The sequence below is a fragment of the Aspergillus fumigatus genome, chromosome 4 (genome assembly GCF_000002655.1).
Source record: "Aspergillus fumigatus Af293 chromosome 4, whole genome shotgun sequence".
Taxonomy (NCBI): domain Eukaryota; kingdom Fungi; phylum Ascomycota; class Eurotiomycetes; order Eurotiales; family Aspergillaceae; genus Aspergillus; species Aspergillus fumigatus.
In genome coordinates this window covers 1,032,843-1,046,810 of record NC_007197.1, presented here as the reverse complement: position 1 = coordinate 1,046,810, position 13,968 = coordinate 1,032,843, and the positions used below count along the sequence as shown (strand labels likewise).

At 51.2% G+C, this 13,968-nt stretch overlaps 6 protein-coding genes across 6 annotated transcripts; 3 read left to right on the top strand and 3 right to left on the bottom strand.

Annotated features, from left to right (window-relative positions):
* Positions 1–65: 65 nt before the first annotated feature.
* On the bottom strand, positions 66–3,461 carry AFUA_4G03740 (putative MFS transporter). Its single transcript, XM_741468.2, has 5 exons — positions 3,046–3,461; positions 2,757–2,985; positions 2,521–2,683; positions 1,401–2,462; positions 66–1,350 (listed from the first exon to the last, which is right to left on the bottom strand). The coding sequence occupies exons 2-5, from the start codon at positions 2,971–2,973 to the stop codon at positions 1,047–1,049; spliced, it is 1,746 nt and encodes a 581-aa protein (XP_746561.1). The 5' UTR covers positions 2,974–2,985; positions 3,046–3,461; the 3' UTR covers positions 66–1,046.
* A 1,637-nt stretch (positions 3,462–5,098) lies between these two features.
* On the top strand, positions 5,099–6,931 carry AFUA_4G03730 (dienelactone hydrolase; the record flags this gene model as incomplete). Its single annotated transcript, XM_741467.2, has 3 exons — positions 5,099–5,588; positions 5,644–6,081; positions 6,138–6,931. The coding sequence occupies exons 1-3, from the start codon at positions 5,342–5,344 to the stop codon at positions 6,929–6,931; spliced, it is 1,479 nt and encodes a 492-aa protein (XP_746560.1). The 5' UTR covers positions 5,099–5,341.
* A 201-nt stretch (positions 6,932–7,132) lies between these two features.
* On the bottom strand, positions 7,133–8,598 carry AFUA_4G03722 (D-serine ammonia-lyase DSD1; the record flags this gene model as incomplete). The annotated part of the gene is made up of 4 exons (XM_001481494.2): positions 8,357–8,598; positions 8,182–8,298; positions 7,628–8,114; positions 7,133–7,542 (listed from the first exon to the last, which is right to left on the bottom strand). The coding sequence occupies exons 1-4, from the start codon at positions 8,525–8,527 to the stop codon at positions 7,133–7,135; spliced, it is 1,185 nt and encodes a 394-aa protein (XP_001481544.1). The 5' UTR covers positions 8,528–8,598.
* Positions 8,599–8,786: 188 nt separating this feature from the next.
* AFUA_4G03710 (glutamine synthetase family protein) lies at positions 8,787–10,761 on the bottom strand. Its single transcript, XM_001481493.2, has 5 exons — positions 10,073–10,761; positions 9,767–10,026; positions 9,667–9,719; positions 8,934–9,611; positions 8,787–8,876 (listed from the first exon to the last, which is right to left on the bottom strand). The coding sequence occupies exons 1-5, from the start codon at positions 10,656–10,658 to the stop codon at positions 8,846–8,848; spliced, it is 1,608 nt and encodes a 535-aa protein (XP_001481543.2). The 5' UTR covers positions 10,659–10,761; the 3' UTR covers positions 8,787–8,845.
* Positions 10,762–10,820: 59 nt separating this feature from the next.
* Positions 10,821–11,874, top strand: AFUA_4G03700 (type 1 glutamine amidotransferase). Its single transcript, XM_741464.3, has 3 exons — positions 10,821–11,170; positions 11,227–11,453; positions 11,507–11,874. The coding sequence occupies exons 1-3, from the start codon at positions 10,942–10,944 to the stop codon at positions 11,813–11,815; spliced, it is 765 nt and encodes a 254-aa protein (XP_746557.2). The 5' UTR covers positions 10,821–10,941; the 3' UTR covers positions 11,816–11,874.
* Position 11,875: 1 nt separating this feature from the next.
* AFUA_4G03690 (aldehyde dehydrogenase family protein) lies at positions 11,876–13,775 on the top strand. The gene is made up of 4 exons (XM_741463.3): positions 11,876–12,499; positions 12,550–13,022; positions 13,096–13,516; positions 13,591–13,775. Exons 1-4 carry the CDS (start codon positions 12,098–12,100, stop codon positions 13,702–13,704), a joined length of 1,410 nt encoding a protein of 469 aa, XP_746556.2. The 5' UTR covers positions 11,876–12,097; the 3' UTR covers positions 13,705–13,775.
* Positions 13,776–13,968: the final 193 nt, after the last annotated feature.

Sequence of the window (13,968 nt, the reverse complement as noted above, 5' to 3'; positions counted from 1 at the left end):
TGTCCGTCTCCACTATCTTGTAGTCAATGTGTCTTCTTCAACAACTAGCAGAGTTCCTGTTGAATGCAGAGTAGAAGCCCGGGTTCACCCGCACCAGCCTTCCAAACCCAACTGTGGCTGATTGAGTGCTTGTTACCGGTCTCTTGAATTCGCTATAGCTCTCTGTAGCTAAATAGATGCCTAGGTACGGCAGCTATCTCGAAACCCTGTCCATTTCCAAATAACCTAGGCACGACGCACAACCCTTGTCTAGTTACCACCAACTCTAATCATACTGGGACCCAAGCACCTCCATTGGCCAACAATCTCCCCATGCATGCAAGTACTACAGACTACTATCCAGCACAATACAGGATTCCCTTGTCTGCAAAACCCCATGGGTTTGGTTCAATCTAGTCACTGCCCAGACCACTGGCCCAACCCACCACATCCCAGATACCGGGATGAAAACGAACCAGACTACTACTAGAAAGACTACTGGGTGGGCAACCTTGGCGCACCCTTGGCAACCTCGTAAACAAGATTAGAGTCTCCTTCCTGGTCAGCCATCCTTGTCACTGTCAACGGAGATCAGGCAATCGTCCGACAGGATCACGGCTTATACTACCGGTTCTGGTGCTTACCCCGGATTTTTTTGCGATTTGAGTTTCATGGTGGCTTATTGCGGGAGTATTGGGAGTTCATTGGTCACTCTATGCAACGTTTAGTGGTGTGGAGGGGTGCTGTGAATGGGCGAGAGGAGGGGTTTTCCAGCAGCAGGTCAGACAGTTCTAAAACTGAGTTTTCGATTTGAGTTTGGTTGGTGCTCAGTCAGGACTAAGTCCGGGGTAGCATCTTTCTACCTACTAAGCACTATCATCCCCGCCCGGCCATGTGGCCACTGGCCAGGGGGTTTTGTCCAAAACCTAGGTAAACTAGGTGAGGAAGTCTATTGGCAGCATGACAGCAGCATGACAGCAGATACTCAATCCCGTCAAATAGTAATTACAATTCTTATCGCAATGCGGATAAGAATAAACTTAATTCATCACGGGTTTGAGGTAAGGTCAAGCGTCCTCCTCTTGAATCGGAATCAATCGTTCTCGCTCTTGCTCTTCATCCCTCTCCAAGGCCAATCTCTTCTCTTTCAAGTGCTTACCAGCAATCTGCACATACAAGACGAGTACCGTACCTACCACGAACCCAGCAGCTGCCAGGAAGATATTGACAGGGATTGGGTTGCCGTCGAAGGGTCCGTGTGTCAATGCGTCCAGCGCGTACTGACTGAAGTTCACCAAGCCGGATACGCAAATAATAGTCCCATACACGCGCCCAAATGTTGCAAAGCCGAACACCTTGGTGGCGTAGTCCCTAGCCGAAGTCAGCCCACGAAAATAAACAGGAGACAGAGAAGCACTTACGACATGGCTGAATAGTACAACGGGCGCAGCAGGACGAACAACGTCACGGTGGTGTAACCGGCCCAAGCTGCTGGCACCGAGTTCAGGGCTCCAATGAGCGTTGTCAGGATGACAATGATGGCCAACATGTTCGGAACACTCAGATGATCCAAGAGCAGACCGATGAACGGGGTGGCAAAGACACCCCCAACCGGTAAGGCCACATCGAAGTACTCGTTGATCTTTTCAGCCAGCCGGTCGGAAGCCAGCATGAACTCATACTGGGCCCGAATGGTCGCGATGAAGTAGTTCATCCGCAGCATCTGAAGCACAGTCATCAAGGTGATGAGAATAAACCACGGCGTGGCCATTTGCTTGCGTGCGGGCAAGCCATGGAGGACACCCCAAACCACGCTGGTCGCTTGGCGCTCCGCTTCCTGCTCCTCGCGATGTCTTCTTTCGTCGGCATCACCCAAAACTCGGTCAATCTGTCGCATATCGTCCATGCGTTCTTCGGCTCGTTGACTTCGCACCCGTCGCAGCTCGGTGTCACTTTCAATCTCTTGGTCTGACTCGTGAATATCCCGCGTAGAATCCTTGGCCTGTTCCATCTTGATTTCCAGCTGATGCGATGATTGATAATCTTGGGCAGGCATGATCGTAAGCAGGGCAAGCAGAAGGCAGACCGGAACAGCCACGTAGGCTAGGAAAAACCTCTGCGGCGTAAAAGTCTCCGGGTTGCTCTCATAGAGTATCCTGTAGAATAAATACACCGCAGCGGACGCATCAAATGCGCCGGTAACCAGAGCGACGATGATGCCTGCATGCTTGGGGAACGCATTCGCGATCTGGAACGAGGGCACAAAAACGAATGTCCCTCCAAGGGCTAGGAAGAAGTTCGCAATGATGTACCCATCGAAGTCCGGTCGCGAAAACGAAAGCGACATCAACACGCTTCCAGCGACAAGCAGGGCGGACCCGATGAAGCCACAGAGGCGCGAACCATATCGGTCAAGGATGGTCCCGACCGGTAGAGCAGATACATTGGCGGTAATGGAGCCAATCGTGAAGAACAAATTCAGCCTGAACAAGCAGGGTTCAGCCAGGGAAGAAAATAGCTAATCTGGTAATAAGGACTTACCGAAGATCTTGCTCAAAACAGACTTCTACACCATCACGCAATTCCTCTTTCGTGCAAAGGTCGCGATAGACGCCTTGGTCGATCAGGACAGGCTTCAAAGCAGCGAAGCCGAACACAATTCCAGACGCGAACCAACAAGCGAGAATCGTAATGGTTACCTGGACTAAACTAGGTCAGGGTCTATCCTCAATCGACGAATGGGAAAAAAAAGCAAAAACAATGACGGAGTTGCATACCAAGTCTAATCGCAGTCGAGACCTCGTACGCCGGAGTGCCCGACTTGTCACCTATCACCGGTTGTTGGCGCTCATGAAGAACATCGTAGCTAATTTTGCGGCGGATTGGCACTAAGGATTCGTCATGGTAGGTGGTGATGGTCTCATCGTCCCGAAGGTCCGGTTCTATCTCGCGGTCCACGCCGTCAATCACAGAGACATGCTGCACCAAAGACATGGCCTCTGACGCCTGGTCAACGTCGGCAAAACCAACACGAGATGAGCGTGATACTCTCCTGAAAGTAGATACCTCTGATTGCGACCGCGGGTTGATAATTGAGAGCGCGGTGATGGTTGCAACCTATGAGGGGCGCGAAGGTTACTTATTCCTGTCAGTCGAAGTTTCTGGAGCGAGCCATGTTCCTTGCTCGCAACGACCCCACAGAAAGAAATTTTCTATGGGGCTTATGACGTTAAACATTGACAGCTTGTCTTCCTTCAGCTTAAAATTAGAATTTCAGATAATTACCTCTTGGTATTAATGATAACTGTTTCCGTTCAGTTACAACCCATGACGATATCAGCTATTGGAGCTTGAGCTTGGCTCACCAGTAGCTATAGAAGTGGACCAATTGCCGCCATCGCACTATCAACAAGGCCCCATTCAACCATGGTCAATGTGAGGATCTTATCGATCACCCAGCGATCTAGTGGATTAGCAGTGTGAGGCATCCCTCTATTTCAGGGATGAGTGGAATATCTCCAATTGTCTCTACAATACAAATTGCAGTTTTCCCTTGATCAATACCTTATTTTGACTAAAATATTGGCATGGATATTCTGCAATTTCCTAACTAGCTGAATTGCCAGAACTTCTCCACTGGTAGTTTCCATATTGATGTGCGACCGTGTACAGTATAGAATGAGCGAAGCATCAAACCTGCTAACAAGCCATCATTGACAATCCCGCACATGATGCGAGCTTTTCCGAAGATGCTGACCAGTTCCTGCTGTTAGAAAGTGATAATGCAAAGGACATGCCATTGATACGGAACGGTCGACGGTCCAGACTTCTTCCATCAAGCAAAGGGGGAGCCCTAACCTTGAAGTCATATTTTCTAGTATACCAACATTCCAACATGCCACAGCACGGATATTAAAACCGCCAGTTTTGAAACGCCAAATAAAGCCACACGTAGAAAAGTACCGTCGCCACCACAAATCCAATAAGAATGCCACAACAGCAGCGCCTGACTCTCTTCGCTAGTGCCGGCGACGGAGAGGAAGGGTAGATCGTATCGCGGGGATCCAGCTCGAAACGCTGAAATGTGGGCGGGATGGTAATGCTCGTATGAGGAGTATCTGAGTACGGAGTATATTTTGGCGCGCTGGATTTCATGTTAGAGGGAGGTTTGTTGTCGTAGGGGGGAGGGGGGAGATCCTGGGACGGTACCTGTCAGCATCTCGCGCAGATCTGGGGTTCAGGCGGGGAGGTTGTATCTTGCCTTGTCTGTATCCATTGTGGAGTGAATGGATACTAGATTGCTCAGATAGTAAGGAAATGTCGACTGAAGCCAGTGATTCGGAGGATGATAATATGTGGACCTGCTACGCTGGGGGCTAATGATATCAACTCACATGGCAGTTGAAGTGAGGGCGTTTACGCCAAGGCGCGATTATCTATAGCCTGTACGAAGTACGCAAACATGAGGTCTATTTTCAGGCAACAAAGGCGTATGGAGTCAGCACTTTGAATATTGCGTTTACTGCTTCTGCATTCTTTGATATTTGTGCAGTTTAACGAACTCGTTTCCAAAAGATGATGGACGGGTAGGAAATAGAAATATATTCCCAAGGTGAACTGGGTGTATGAGTTTACTCCAAGGTGTATTGCTGAGAACCAGGTTTATCTACATTATCGAAAGCACCACTGCATCATCTGACACGTTAAGGAGGGAAATTGGAGAGGAGGAGGATATGGATGATGCCTGAGGCACCCCAGAGACTGTGCCATCCATGTATAGAATAATAGCAGATGTTCCTCTACCACTCTATTTCAGTACGTGGCAGGCTTTCGCCACTGTCAGACACCTTGGGTCCATCGGCATGTGGGGTATGAGTGCTTTCTTACTCTGTTTTTGTCATTGGTATCGTCAATCTTCTTGTTGGATCTGTTGAGCTTCCGTCACATTAAAATAGCCCTTCTTTTGATTCAATTGTGAATAACGTTAGTCATGCACTGGACGATCGACCTTCTCGATTGGTCTGAAATAAACTGTCTCTGCATTTGATTCTCTCGTCAACTGGTTGAGCCTATTGAGGTGAAGCAGAAATCGGATGATGTTGGTGAAGAGATACAATGACGTAGTGGCTGCGGGAGAGTCGTTGACTCGCTTCATGGGGATGACGTAGGAAGTAGAGCAACGCCAGTCCACGGAACCAAATAGTCTTGATAGATAACCCTCTTGGAACCACTATTTGGTATTTTGGACATTTTTCCATGATCTCATTGCCATCGTTTCTTCTACGTGGGCTTGCCCCTTATATCTACGGCATATAGGACAACCAGGACTTTGAGCGAGCATTTAACACAACACTCAAGGATCATGGCCCTCCTCTCTATCAACGCCGGTGGTGCAAGTGGAGGATTTCTCTACAACTCCAGCTTAGCAAAGACTCGGGTCTGCATCACGGCCGAAACACCAGACTTTGACACCGCGTTCATTCGTCAATGGCAGGATGAGGGTTTTGAAGTGATGTACCTTCCGTATAATGATGGAGGGAAGGAATATACCAGTCAATTGAAGTCCATCAAGGAAGGATTGGGTGTCGGGGTCAACTATGCTGTCATCGGTGGGTGGCTTCCGTATCCGAGGACACTGGAAGGCAGAAAGCTAAGTAACAATAGCACTTGGTGATGCCGCCTCCTTCTGCCTGGATTTCTATCTCAAACCCACAAACGCCAGCCGTCTCAGCGCTCTAATATGTTACTATCCCACCAACATTCCCGACCCGCGCTCGTCTTTCCCTCCCTCCGTCCGCTTCTTGACACATCTTGCCGGTGAAACCATAGACGTAACGACAGTGCCCACGGCATTAGGCTTGCAAGGGAAGAAGCGCCGAACCACGAGGCGGATCAACCAGGGCATTGGCACAGGGGAGCGTCTGAACATCGGACACCAAGCCTACACTTATGATAACGTGCAGCCAGGGTTTGCAGAGCACGACCTGGAAGAGTACGATCGACTGGCGGCCGAGTTGGCCTTTTCACGCTCGTTGCAGGTGATACGGTCGACGGTTACAGACAAGATTGACCTTGAGAAGCGGTGGGAGGATCATCTGGAGGGTATGTCGCCTTGTGTTCCATGCAACCTTCAAGGGCCTGATTGCTAACGTCAACAGCGCGGTTCTTCTCTATGAACCTTAACAATGTAATGGAGCAGTATGTCGACCATCTCACCCCAAACGTCACCTACGCGCCGACCATAAGCGGAGGCATTGGAGCACGCGATCTGCGTCGGTTCTATGAACACCACTTCCTCCGCAACCTGCCGCCATCGATGCGGTTACGTCTTCTCTCACGGACCATCGGCGTTGACCGCGTCGTAGACGAGCTCTACGCTTCATTTGAACACACCCAAGAGATCCCCTGGATGCTCCCTGGTGTTCCACCAACCAACAAAAAAGTCGAAGCGATCCTCATCAGCATCGTGAGCCTGCGCTCCGGAAAGCTGTACTCGGAACACGTCTACTGGGACCAAGCCAGCGTCCTCGTCCAGATCGGACTGCTGGACCCTAAGCTCGTGCCGCAGGGAGTGGAGGGCGTCGACCGGCTGCCGGTTGTCGGAAAGGAGGCCGCGCGGAGGATTCTGACGGAAGACCCGGAGTCAGAGCAGCGACGCTACCATAATCGGCTTATTCGTGCGACGCATGCAAAGCACAAGGGCCAGCATGGAAAGCACGAGCTTGTGGAAGGGTCCGGCGCAGAATTGAGGAGCGAGGCGGGAGACTCTGTAAAAACGGGGAATGTTAAAGGGAAAAGTGTACAGGGGCAGTCGTGGCCCGAGAAAGAGGATGGGGCTGATGGTGAGGAGGAGGAGACGGGGACGGGGCGGAATGGGAACGGGGTTGCAAATGGGAGCAATGGGAAAAGGGCAGCCTCCGTGGAGGATGACAATGGAGAGAATGACGACTAATGATTTCGACCCTCGTGATGGATATGACTATGGCTCTGATTATGACTGTGACCGTGACCAGATTGCTATGGGTTCGAGGTACCAATCCTTCATGTATGACTTCTCCGGGACCTTGTTTCTTTCTCTGGCTTTTGTGATTTGTGTTGTATATCCATGATAATGATCATCTTACCTTGACTTTTCACCAAGTCCTACTCTTAATTACCATCCTTTCCACGGCACCCAGGTCTCCCTAACTATATCCTCCTCATCAACAACATGATATACATGATGCTGCGCAGCAGTAATACAAGCATGCTGAATATACAGCATCACCTTCTGGCCCACACGAAACGTCTCCTCGACCCTCTGAACCCCGGACGCATTCGCCAGCCCCAAAATCCCATGCTCCTGCGCCATCCTCACTACCGCCCACCCTGGCCGGTCAGTCACCCGCCCAAAACCCACCACGTCACTTGTCTCCTTGGTTAACGCAACTGTCCCCGCGTTGATAAGCGCCTCGTTACGCTCAGGATATACGCTGCACACCTCCACCAGGACACGAACCGCCTGCTGCTCTTCAGCCACGAGGCCAGTACAAACTTGCTGCAGGTCGTTGGCGGGGAAGTTTCCTACGCACCTAGCATCAGCACCAGCGTCGAATCTACCCCGTTTCTTTGAATAACAACTCAAAGACAAACAAACAAACAAACATACCGGCGTGTAATTCCACATCCATTCCCTCCGGCAACGCCCTTCGAAGCGAATTCACCACATGCGCCGTTGGCGTCGACCCAAACGACACCACCACTTTCCTCCCCTCCTTCCTATCTAGATACCCCGCCGCGCGAACCACACCCTCCAATTCACTCTTCAGCACCGCCGCCGCTGCCTCTTCCGTCCGACACGCATATGAATGCCCCGCATGGCAGTAGAACCCGTAAACCTCCGCCGCATGCGAGCTCTCCACCTTCTCCACGAGCAACCGCATTGCAGACGAGGAACTCTCCAGCCCAGCGCGGTGGGAGCCTACATCGACCTTGATGAAGACAGGCCAGGGGGCTGTACGCCCCGTAGACTGGGCGAATGACTCAAGGGCGTCGATTTGGGCTTCATTGTCGACCATCAGGACGATTTTAAGCTTTGATGAGAGGGCTGCGAGCTGGGGGAGCGCGCTGGGGTAGATGGGGATGCCGTAGAGAGCCTTTTTCCCTCGCACAGGGGGTTAGTGTTTGTTGTTGTGTTGCTGGGGGGAGTACGGGAGAGCTCACTTCGTCGAGGATGCCCTCTTCTGCAAGGGGGAGAGCGCCTCTGATCTCGCAGAGGGTTGAGGCGACGATTCTCCGGTGTGTGCCGTTGCCGAGCATCATGCGGGTCACTTCGATGGACTGACGGGGTTAGCTAGGCCTGTTATTGTTAAGTGGTAGCTAGACTGGAGGTCAGTACCTTGAGCGTCTTAACGTGCGGCCGGAAGGAAATCTCCAAGTCTTTGACGTCCTGAAGAAGTTGTTTGATATTTCGCTCCAGGATAGGTTTGCTAAGCACTACTGCCGGGGTGGGCAGGTCTGTTGCCGGACGGCCGATGAAGGACCTGTGGTTTTGGAGGGAGAAGTCCATTGCGTAGGATAATGGGTCAATACTTGGATGTAATGTAGGAGGTGAGTTCTAACCTCTTCCTTTAGAATGATTGCAAACAGAGAAGAGTGTTGACTCGGTCAACTGGCAGTGCGGGGTTTTATCAATGGTTCCCCGCATTGGGCGACGAGGTTACATTTACGGCCAACTGGCAAGGAGTAAGTGAGTGGTATCTAGAGTGTAGCAGCCATATGTTTCCTAGCTTATAAACTCGAAAAAGGACTGGTGAGGTCAAGATAATACTTGGAAATGTCTGTCATTCATGGATAACTTCCTAGTACAACTAATGAACGCTACATTTTATACAGTCTCAATATATCTCTTGAATTCCCTACACATAAAGTATTAGTTACCATCAGAAACTCAAGGTTGACAAGCGACAACTTACCAATCAGTTACAGCCTCCCTCCACACTTTGAGTTCATGCTGTCGTGTGGCAGTAAAGAAATCGACAAATTCCCCATCCAGAATCTCCCGCGCAATACTCTCAGGCGCACTGAATCTCTTGATGGCTTCTTCCAGCGTGTTCGGCAGCAGCTCCGGCCGTTCACCTTGCTTCAACGCCGACATAGGCGGTACCTTGATATCAAGCTTCTTCTCAATACCCCGCCATCCAGCAGCAAGTATCACACTGAGTGCGTAGTGTGGATGCAGATCAGCGCCGGGAATGCGGACTTCCATCCGCGTGGCGCCGGGCTTACACACCGGCGGCGTGATAATGCGGATCGACGCCATTCGGTCTTCCAGACCCCAGCTGATATTCACAGGGGCCCAGTAGTTCTCCACCAGGCGCTTGTAGGAATTGATCGTGGGTGCGAACAGGGGCATGATATCCGGCAAAGCCTCCAGGAGGCCTGCGAGGAACTGTCGGCCCATATCTGACAGGCAGGCTGCATCAGACCAGAGGGCGTTGGGGTCAGGTGTATCTCGGGCAAAGAGGTTCTTCCCCTCGAGATCGCAAAGGGAGATGTGAATGTGACCAGAACTGCCAGGTTGGCCGTACATAGGCTTTGCCATGAAGCAGGGGGTGATTCCGTGCTCAACTCCGATGGATTTTGCCAGAAGTCTGACAAGTTAGCAAATGAGGGTTTGAGCGACGAATGGCCTCGATGATGACTTACTTAAACAGGGACACCCGGTCTGCCATTTCGGCAACATTACACACTTTGAGGGCCTGGGCTGATTAGCAACGTTCCTGTCATAGAAATGTAGTTCACTAACCGCTTCGTAGACACCCGGCCCTCCCTCCGTATGCCATCCCTCAATGCCACAGTTGAACCGTGCACTAGTGTTGAAGATATCCCAAAAGTACTTCTTGAAGGCTACCGGTCGTGTCGCGCTGTATGAGAAACTGCCGGCGGTCATGGGGCGAAGGGCGCTGGGTGCGTTTCTTTCTAGAAAAGCGGCGATATCGCGGGTCTGCGAGCCATTGGAGTATCCGTCCTGCGAAGGGGTTTGGAAGTTCATAAATTCAAGTTCCACTACACTCATTAGCTGACACACTCGGGCCGATACCAGGAAACTTACCTCCAGCCATGGCCTGGCAATTCGCTTCCGCTAGCTTGTCTGTTATTGCTCTTAACATGCTCCGACCGTCTGCAGCGACTGGTTTCTCATTCTGAACAAATCGCACCAAGAAGAAAGGGATGTTGTCCTCCCACGGTATGCGTCGGTAGGAGCTGAGATCTGGCACAGCGATGAAATCGACATATCCTGATTCTGGAGGTGCGATCTTTGCATCTGTAGTGTAGAGCACGTCCTGCATGTCCCATCCAAACACTGCGGAGCTGAAGCCAAAGCCCTTCTGCGCAATGCCGAGGAACTTTTCCTTGGCCATCACCTTGCCGCGTAGGATGCCATCGCAGTCAATGCCAGCGACTTTGACGCTGATGTCGTGTTCAAGAAGGGCAGGAAGATCCTCTACTGTGATTGTATCTTGTGACATATTGAGAAGTATTAACCCAGAAATCAGGAGAAATATGATTGAGACGAGGAAAAAAGTCTCGAAGAGCTTCTTAAAAGTTGACCGACATCGATGCTTATTGTGGAGCTTGCTGGACATGCCGGACTGCGCCCGCATCATGGGGCCGCAGCTTCGCGGGAAAATAGCCATTGGCCAATGACATTACCCGCGATGTCGCAGCTCAAACAAGAAAATCATCTGTGCAACTATTGAGGAAGCTTGATAGTAGCCGCGGGGCAACAATTATGGGGGACCGCGCTGGTGAGGAGTGAGGGGAAAGGCGATAAGGGAGACCGCGCTTATCGATAAGGGTTGGGAATAAACATTCCAGCTGCATACTATTATTACCGACTAGATAAGGTATCATCTATCATGATGGCAGCTCAGGAAGAATCATCTACTGTCTCCAAAATCGTCAATTTCATTGTCCCTCATGGCGCGCCTTCTTCGTGCAGCAATCCTCGAGTGTGACACCCCCATTCAGCCCGTCAAGGACCGCTATGGGACGTATGGAGATCTTTTTGAGAACCTCCTCAAAGCAAGTCTAAAAGCGCAGGGACTTGACCCGCAGGTGGACTTGCAAATCACCAAATGGGATGTGGTGAACGGTTCTGTCTATCCTGAACCGGATGACTGTGATGCGATACTCTTGACTGGAAGCAGTACGGTTTCCCTGGCAGGTCCTTCCGCAACAGCTAACGTGAATATGTGATTGCAGAACATGATGCCTTTGCAGACGAGCCGTGGATCATCAAATTGACAAACTATACCCGAGAGTTATACGAAAAACACAAGAAGCCTATCATTGGGATCTGCTTCGGTCATCAGATAATTGCGCGTGCACTGGGAGCCCGCGTGGGCCGCAGCGACAGAGGATGGGAGATTGCTGTTGAGCCGATTATACTGACTGATACTGGGAGGGTCCTATTCTCAAAGAATGTTCTGGTAAGTTAACCGATTTACCAATGACGAAATCCTCGCTGACGGCTTTGCCATAGTCACTCCACCAGATGCACCGTGATATCGCATACGAGGTACCTGAGGGTTGTGTTAACTTGGGGTCGAGCGCCATCTGCGAGATACACGGTCTCTACAGGGCCGGAAGGATTTTTAGTGTCCAAGGCCATCCGGAATACGATGAGTTTGTGGTCAGCAAGCTGATTGAGACACGACATGCCATGGGGGTCTTCGATGACCAGCTCTCCAAGGACGGTTTATCACGGGCCGGAAAACCGCATGATGGATTAGTTGTCGGCGAGGCGATTTGCAAGTTCCTTCTTGATGATCCGGGAGTCAATCGTGTATAGTAGATATTGGATTTGCAAAGGTGTCTGGGCTTACATGAATGCGATCTCGTAATTGATCCACATTTTCCAGTGTCACAGTAGGCAAGAAGAGTAAACAATATCCCCACACCTTTACCGCGCTCTCCGATTTTTCCCCACATGGCTCAAGACCGCGCTGACAACACCGAAGTATACGAGAGCAATAATCACTTTTATCAACAGGACAATCCGCACAAGAAGTGAACAGTGAACAGTCAAGTTGATTGTGAAACCATCCATCATCACATATTCAATCCAACCAAAATGGCCAACCAGATTCGCACCTTGTCTCCCTCCACCAACGAGGTTATCTTCGAACACCAGGGAACCTCTCTAGAAGAGGCTCGCAAGATTGCACAAGCCTCTTATGAAGCATTCAAATTATACAAGAAGATCACTCTCTCTGAGCGCAAAGATATTATCGTCAAAGCCCTCGAATTGATCGCGGCCAACATCGACACCCTAAGCAATGAGCTCACCACGCAAATGGGCCGTCCGATTGCCTACAGCGCAAAAGAGATCGAGACCATGCGCAAACGCGCCGATTATCTCTTGTCAATCGCGGAGGATAGCCTGCAGGAACACCCAGGACAGCTAGAGAAGGGATTTAGACGCAGCGTGAAGAAGGAACCAGTTGGACCGACATTGATCGCGACAGCGTGGAATGTACGTTCAGTTCGAACATCGCCTCATTTTCGCATATCTAACAGGCACAGTACCCCTACCTCATTACGATCAACACGCTCGTTCCAGCCCTCCTGGCCGGAAACACGGTCATCCTCCGTCCCTCCCCGCAAACCCCCCTCATCGGCGAACGCCTCCTCTCATACTTCACCCAAGCCGGTCTGCCGCCCAACGTCCTCCAACTCATCCACGTTGGCTCCCTGGACGTCCTCGACGAGATCGTCAAGCTCCCCCAAATCAAGCTTGTCTCGTTCACCGGCTCCACAGCAGGCGGCGTCCGCATCCGTGAAGCGACTGCCCGCCGCATTGTCCCAGTGAACCTCGAACTAGGGGGCAAGGATCCGGCGTACGTGCGCGCCGACGCAGACATCCCCTACGTCGCGGCGCAGATCGTCGATGGCGCGGTCTTCAACTCGGGGCAGAGCTGCTGCTCCATCGAACGGGTATATGTCCACGCGGACGTCCACGATGATTTTGTCGCGGAGGTGCAGAAGGAGCTTCAGACGTAAGTCTCAAACTCTCCCTCGTTCTAACTCCACAGCGAAACAGTAACCTAACACCTGCAATGACAACGCTAGGTACAAACTTGGCGATCCAACCGACAACTCCACAACCACCGGCCCCGTCATTTCCCGCCACGCAGTGAAAACTATCCAGTCGCACATCGACGACGCACTCTCCAAGGGGGCCATCAACGCAACTCCCCCCAATGAATCCTTCCTTTCTGTCCCCTCTCAGAAACCCCAGGGGAACTACATCGCCCCCACTGTGCTCACGAACGTCACGCACGACATGACCGTCATGAAAGACGAGACCTTCGGCCCCGTGCTCCCCATCATGAAGGTCTCCAGTGACGAGGAGGCGGTTGCGCTCATGAACGATAGCGAGTACGGGCTGACTGCTAGCGTGTGGACGAGGGATATCGCGCGCGGAGAGGAGTTGATCGCTGAGATTGAGGCCGGGACGGTGTTCATCAATCGGTGTGACTATCCTAGTCCGGTATGTACATCACCCCAATTCTCTTTCCAAAAAAAAAAAAATCCGGATTTACAGGGTGCTAATGAGGCAATTAGGATCTTGCGTGGGTTGGGTGGAAGAACTCTGGTTTGGGATGCACGCTGGGTCCGCATGCGTTTGATGGGTTCTATAAACTGAAGAGCTATCATATCAAGGAGGAGCAGGCTTAGTCCAAGTAGTTAATTGTCAGAATGCAAATACTGAATGTCAGCTAAGCTTCGATCTCAATTTGCTCATCCCTACCAATGTATATCAGTATACCGTCCGTCTTGCTTCAATGTAGTGGACTCTAAGCCATCAACTACACATGGAATCTTGTTGCAATCATCATCATAGTGCATAGTGCTCTACCCTCTGTCCATATCTACAAAAAATTAACCGCGCCAACTACCCCACCTCAAATCGCGGTCTTTTTTACCGCGCTGCGGGTCCCC

Bases quoted from the DNA above. Each gene is read 5' to 3' on its own strand.
- AFUA_4G03740 (XM_741468.2), bottom strand. From the start codon at position 2,973: ATGTCTTTGGTGCAGCATGTCTCTGTGATTGACGGCGTGGACCGCGAG. The intron at 2,684-2,756 runs GTATGCAACTCC...GACCTAGTTTAG, and splicing joins CTCGACTGCGATTAGACTTG to TCCAGGTAACCATTACGATT. The intron at 1,351-1,400 runs GTAAGTGCTTCT...GACTTCGGCTAG, and splicing joins TTGTACTATTCAGCCATGTC to GGACTACGCCACCAAGGTGT.
- AFUA_4G03690 (XM_741463.3), top strand. From the start codon at position 12,098: ATGGCCAACCAGATTCGCACCTTGTCTCCCTCCACCAACGAGGTTATC. The intron at 13,023-13,095 runs GTAAGTCTCAAA...TGACAACGCTAG, and splicing joins GTGCAGAAGGAGCTTCAGAC to GTACAAACTTGGCGATCCAA. The intron at 13,517-13,590 runs GTATGTACATCA...TGAGGCAATTAG, and splicing joins GGTGTGACTATCCTAGTCCG to GATCTTGCGTGGGTTGGGTG.
- AFUA_4G03710 (XM_001481493.2), bottom strand. From the start codon at position 10,658: ATGGCTATTTTCCCGCGAAGCTGCGGCCCCATGATGCGGGCGCAGTCC. The intron at 9,720-9,766 runs GTTAGTGAACTA...TAATCAGCCCAG, and splicing joins GGCCGGGTGTCTACGAAGCG to GCCCTCAAAGTGTGTAATGT. The intron at 9,612-9,666 runs GTAAGTCATCAT...CTAACTTGTCAG, and splicing joins GACCGGGTGTCCCTGTTTAA to ACTTCTGGCAAAATCCATCG.
- AFUA_4G03700 (XM_741464.3), top strand. From the start codon at position 10,942: ATGGCGCGCCTTCTTCGTGCAGCAATCCTCGAGTGTGACACCCCCATT. The intron at 11,171-11,226 runs GTACGGTTTCCC...ATGTGATTGCAG, and splicing joins GATACTCTTGACTGGAAGCA to AACATGATGCCTTTGCAGAC. The intron at 11,454-11,506 runs GTAAGTTAACCG...GCTTTGCCATAG, and splicing joins TATTCTCAAAGAATGTTCTG to TCACTCCACCAGATGCACCG.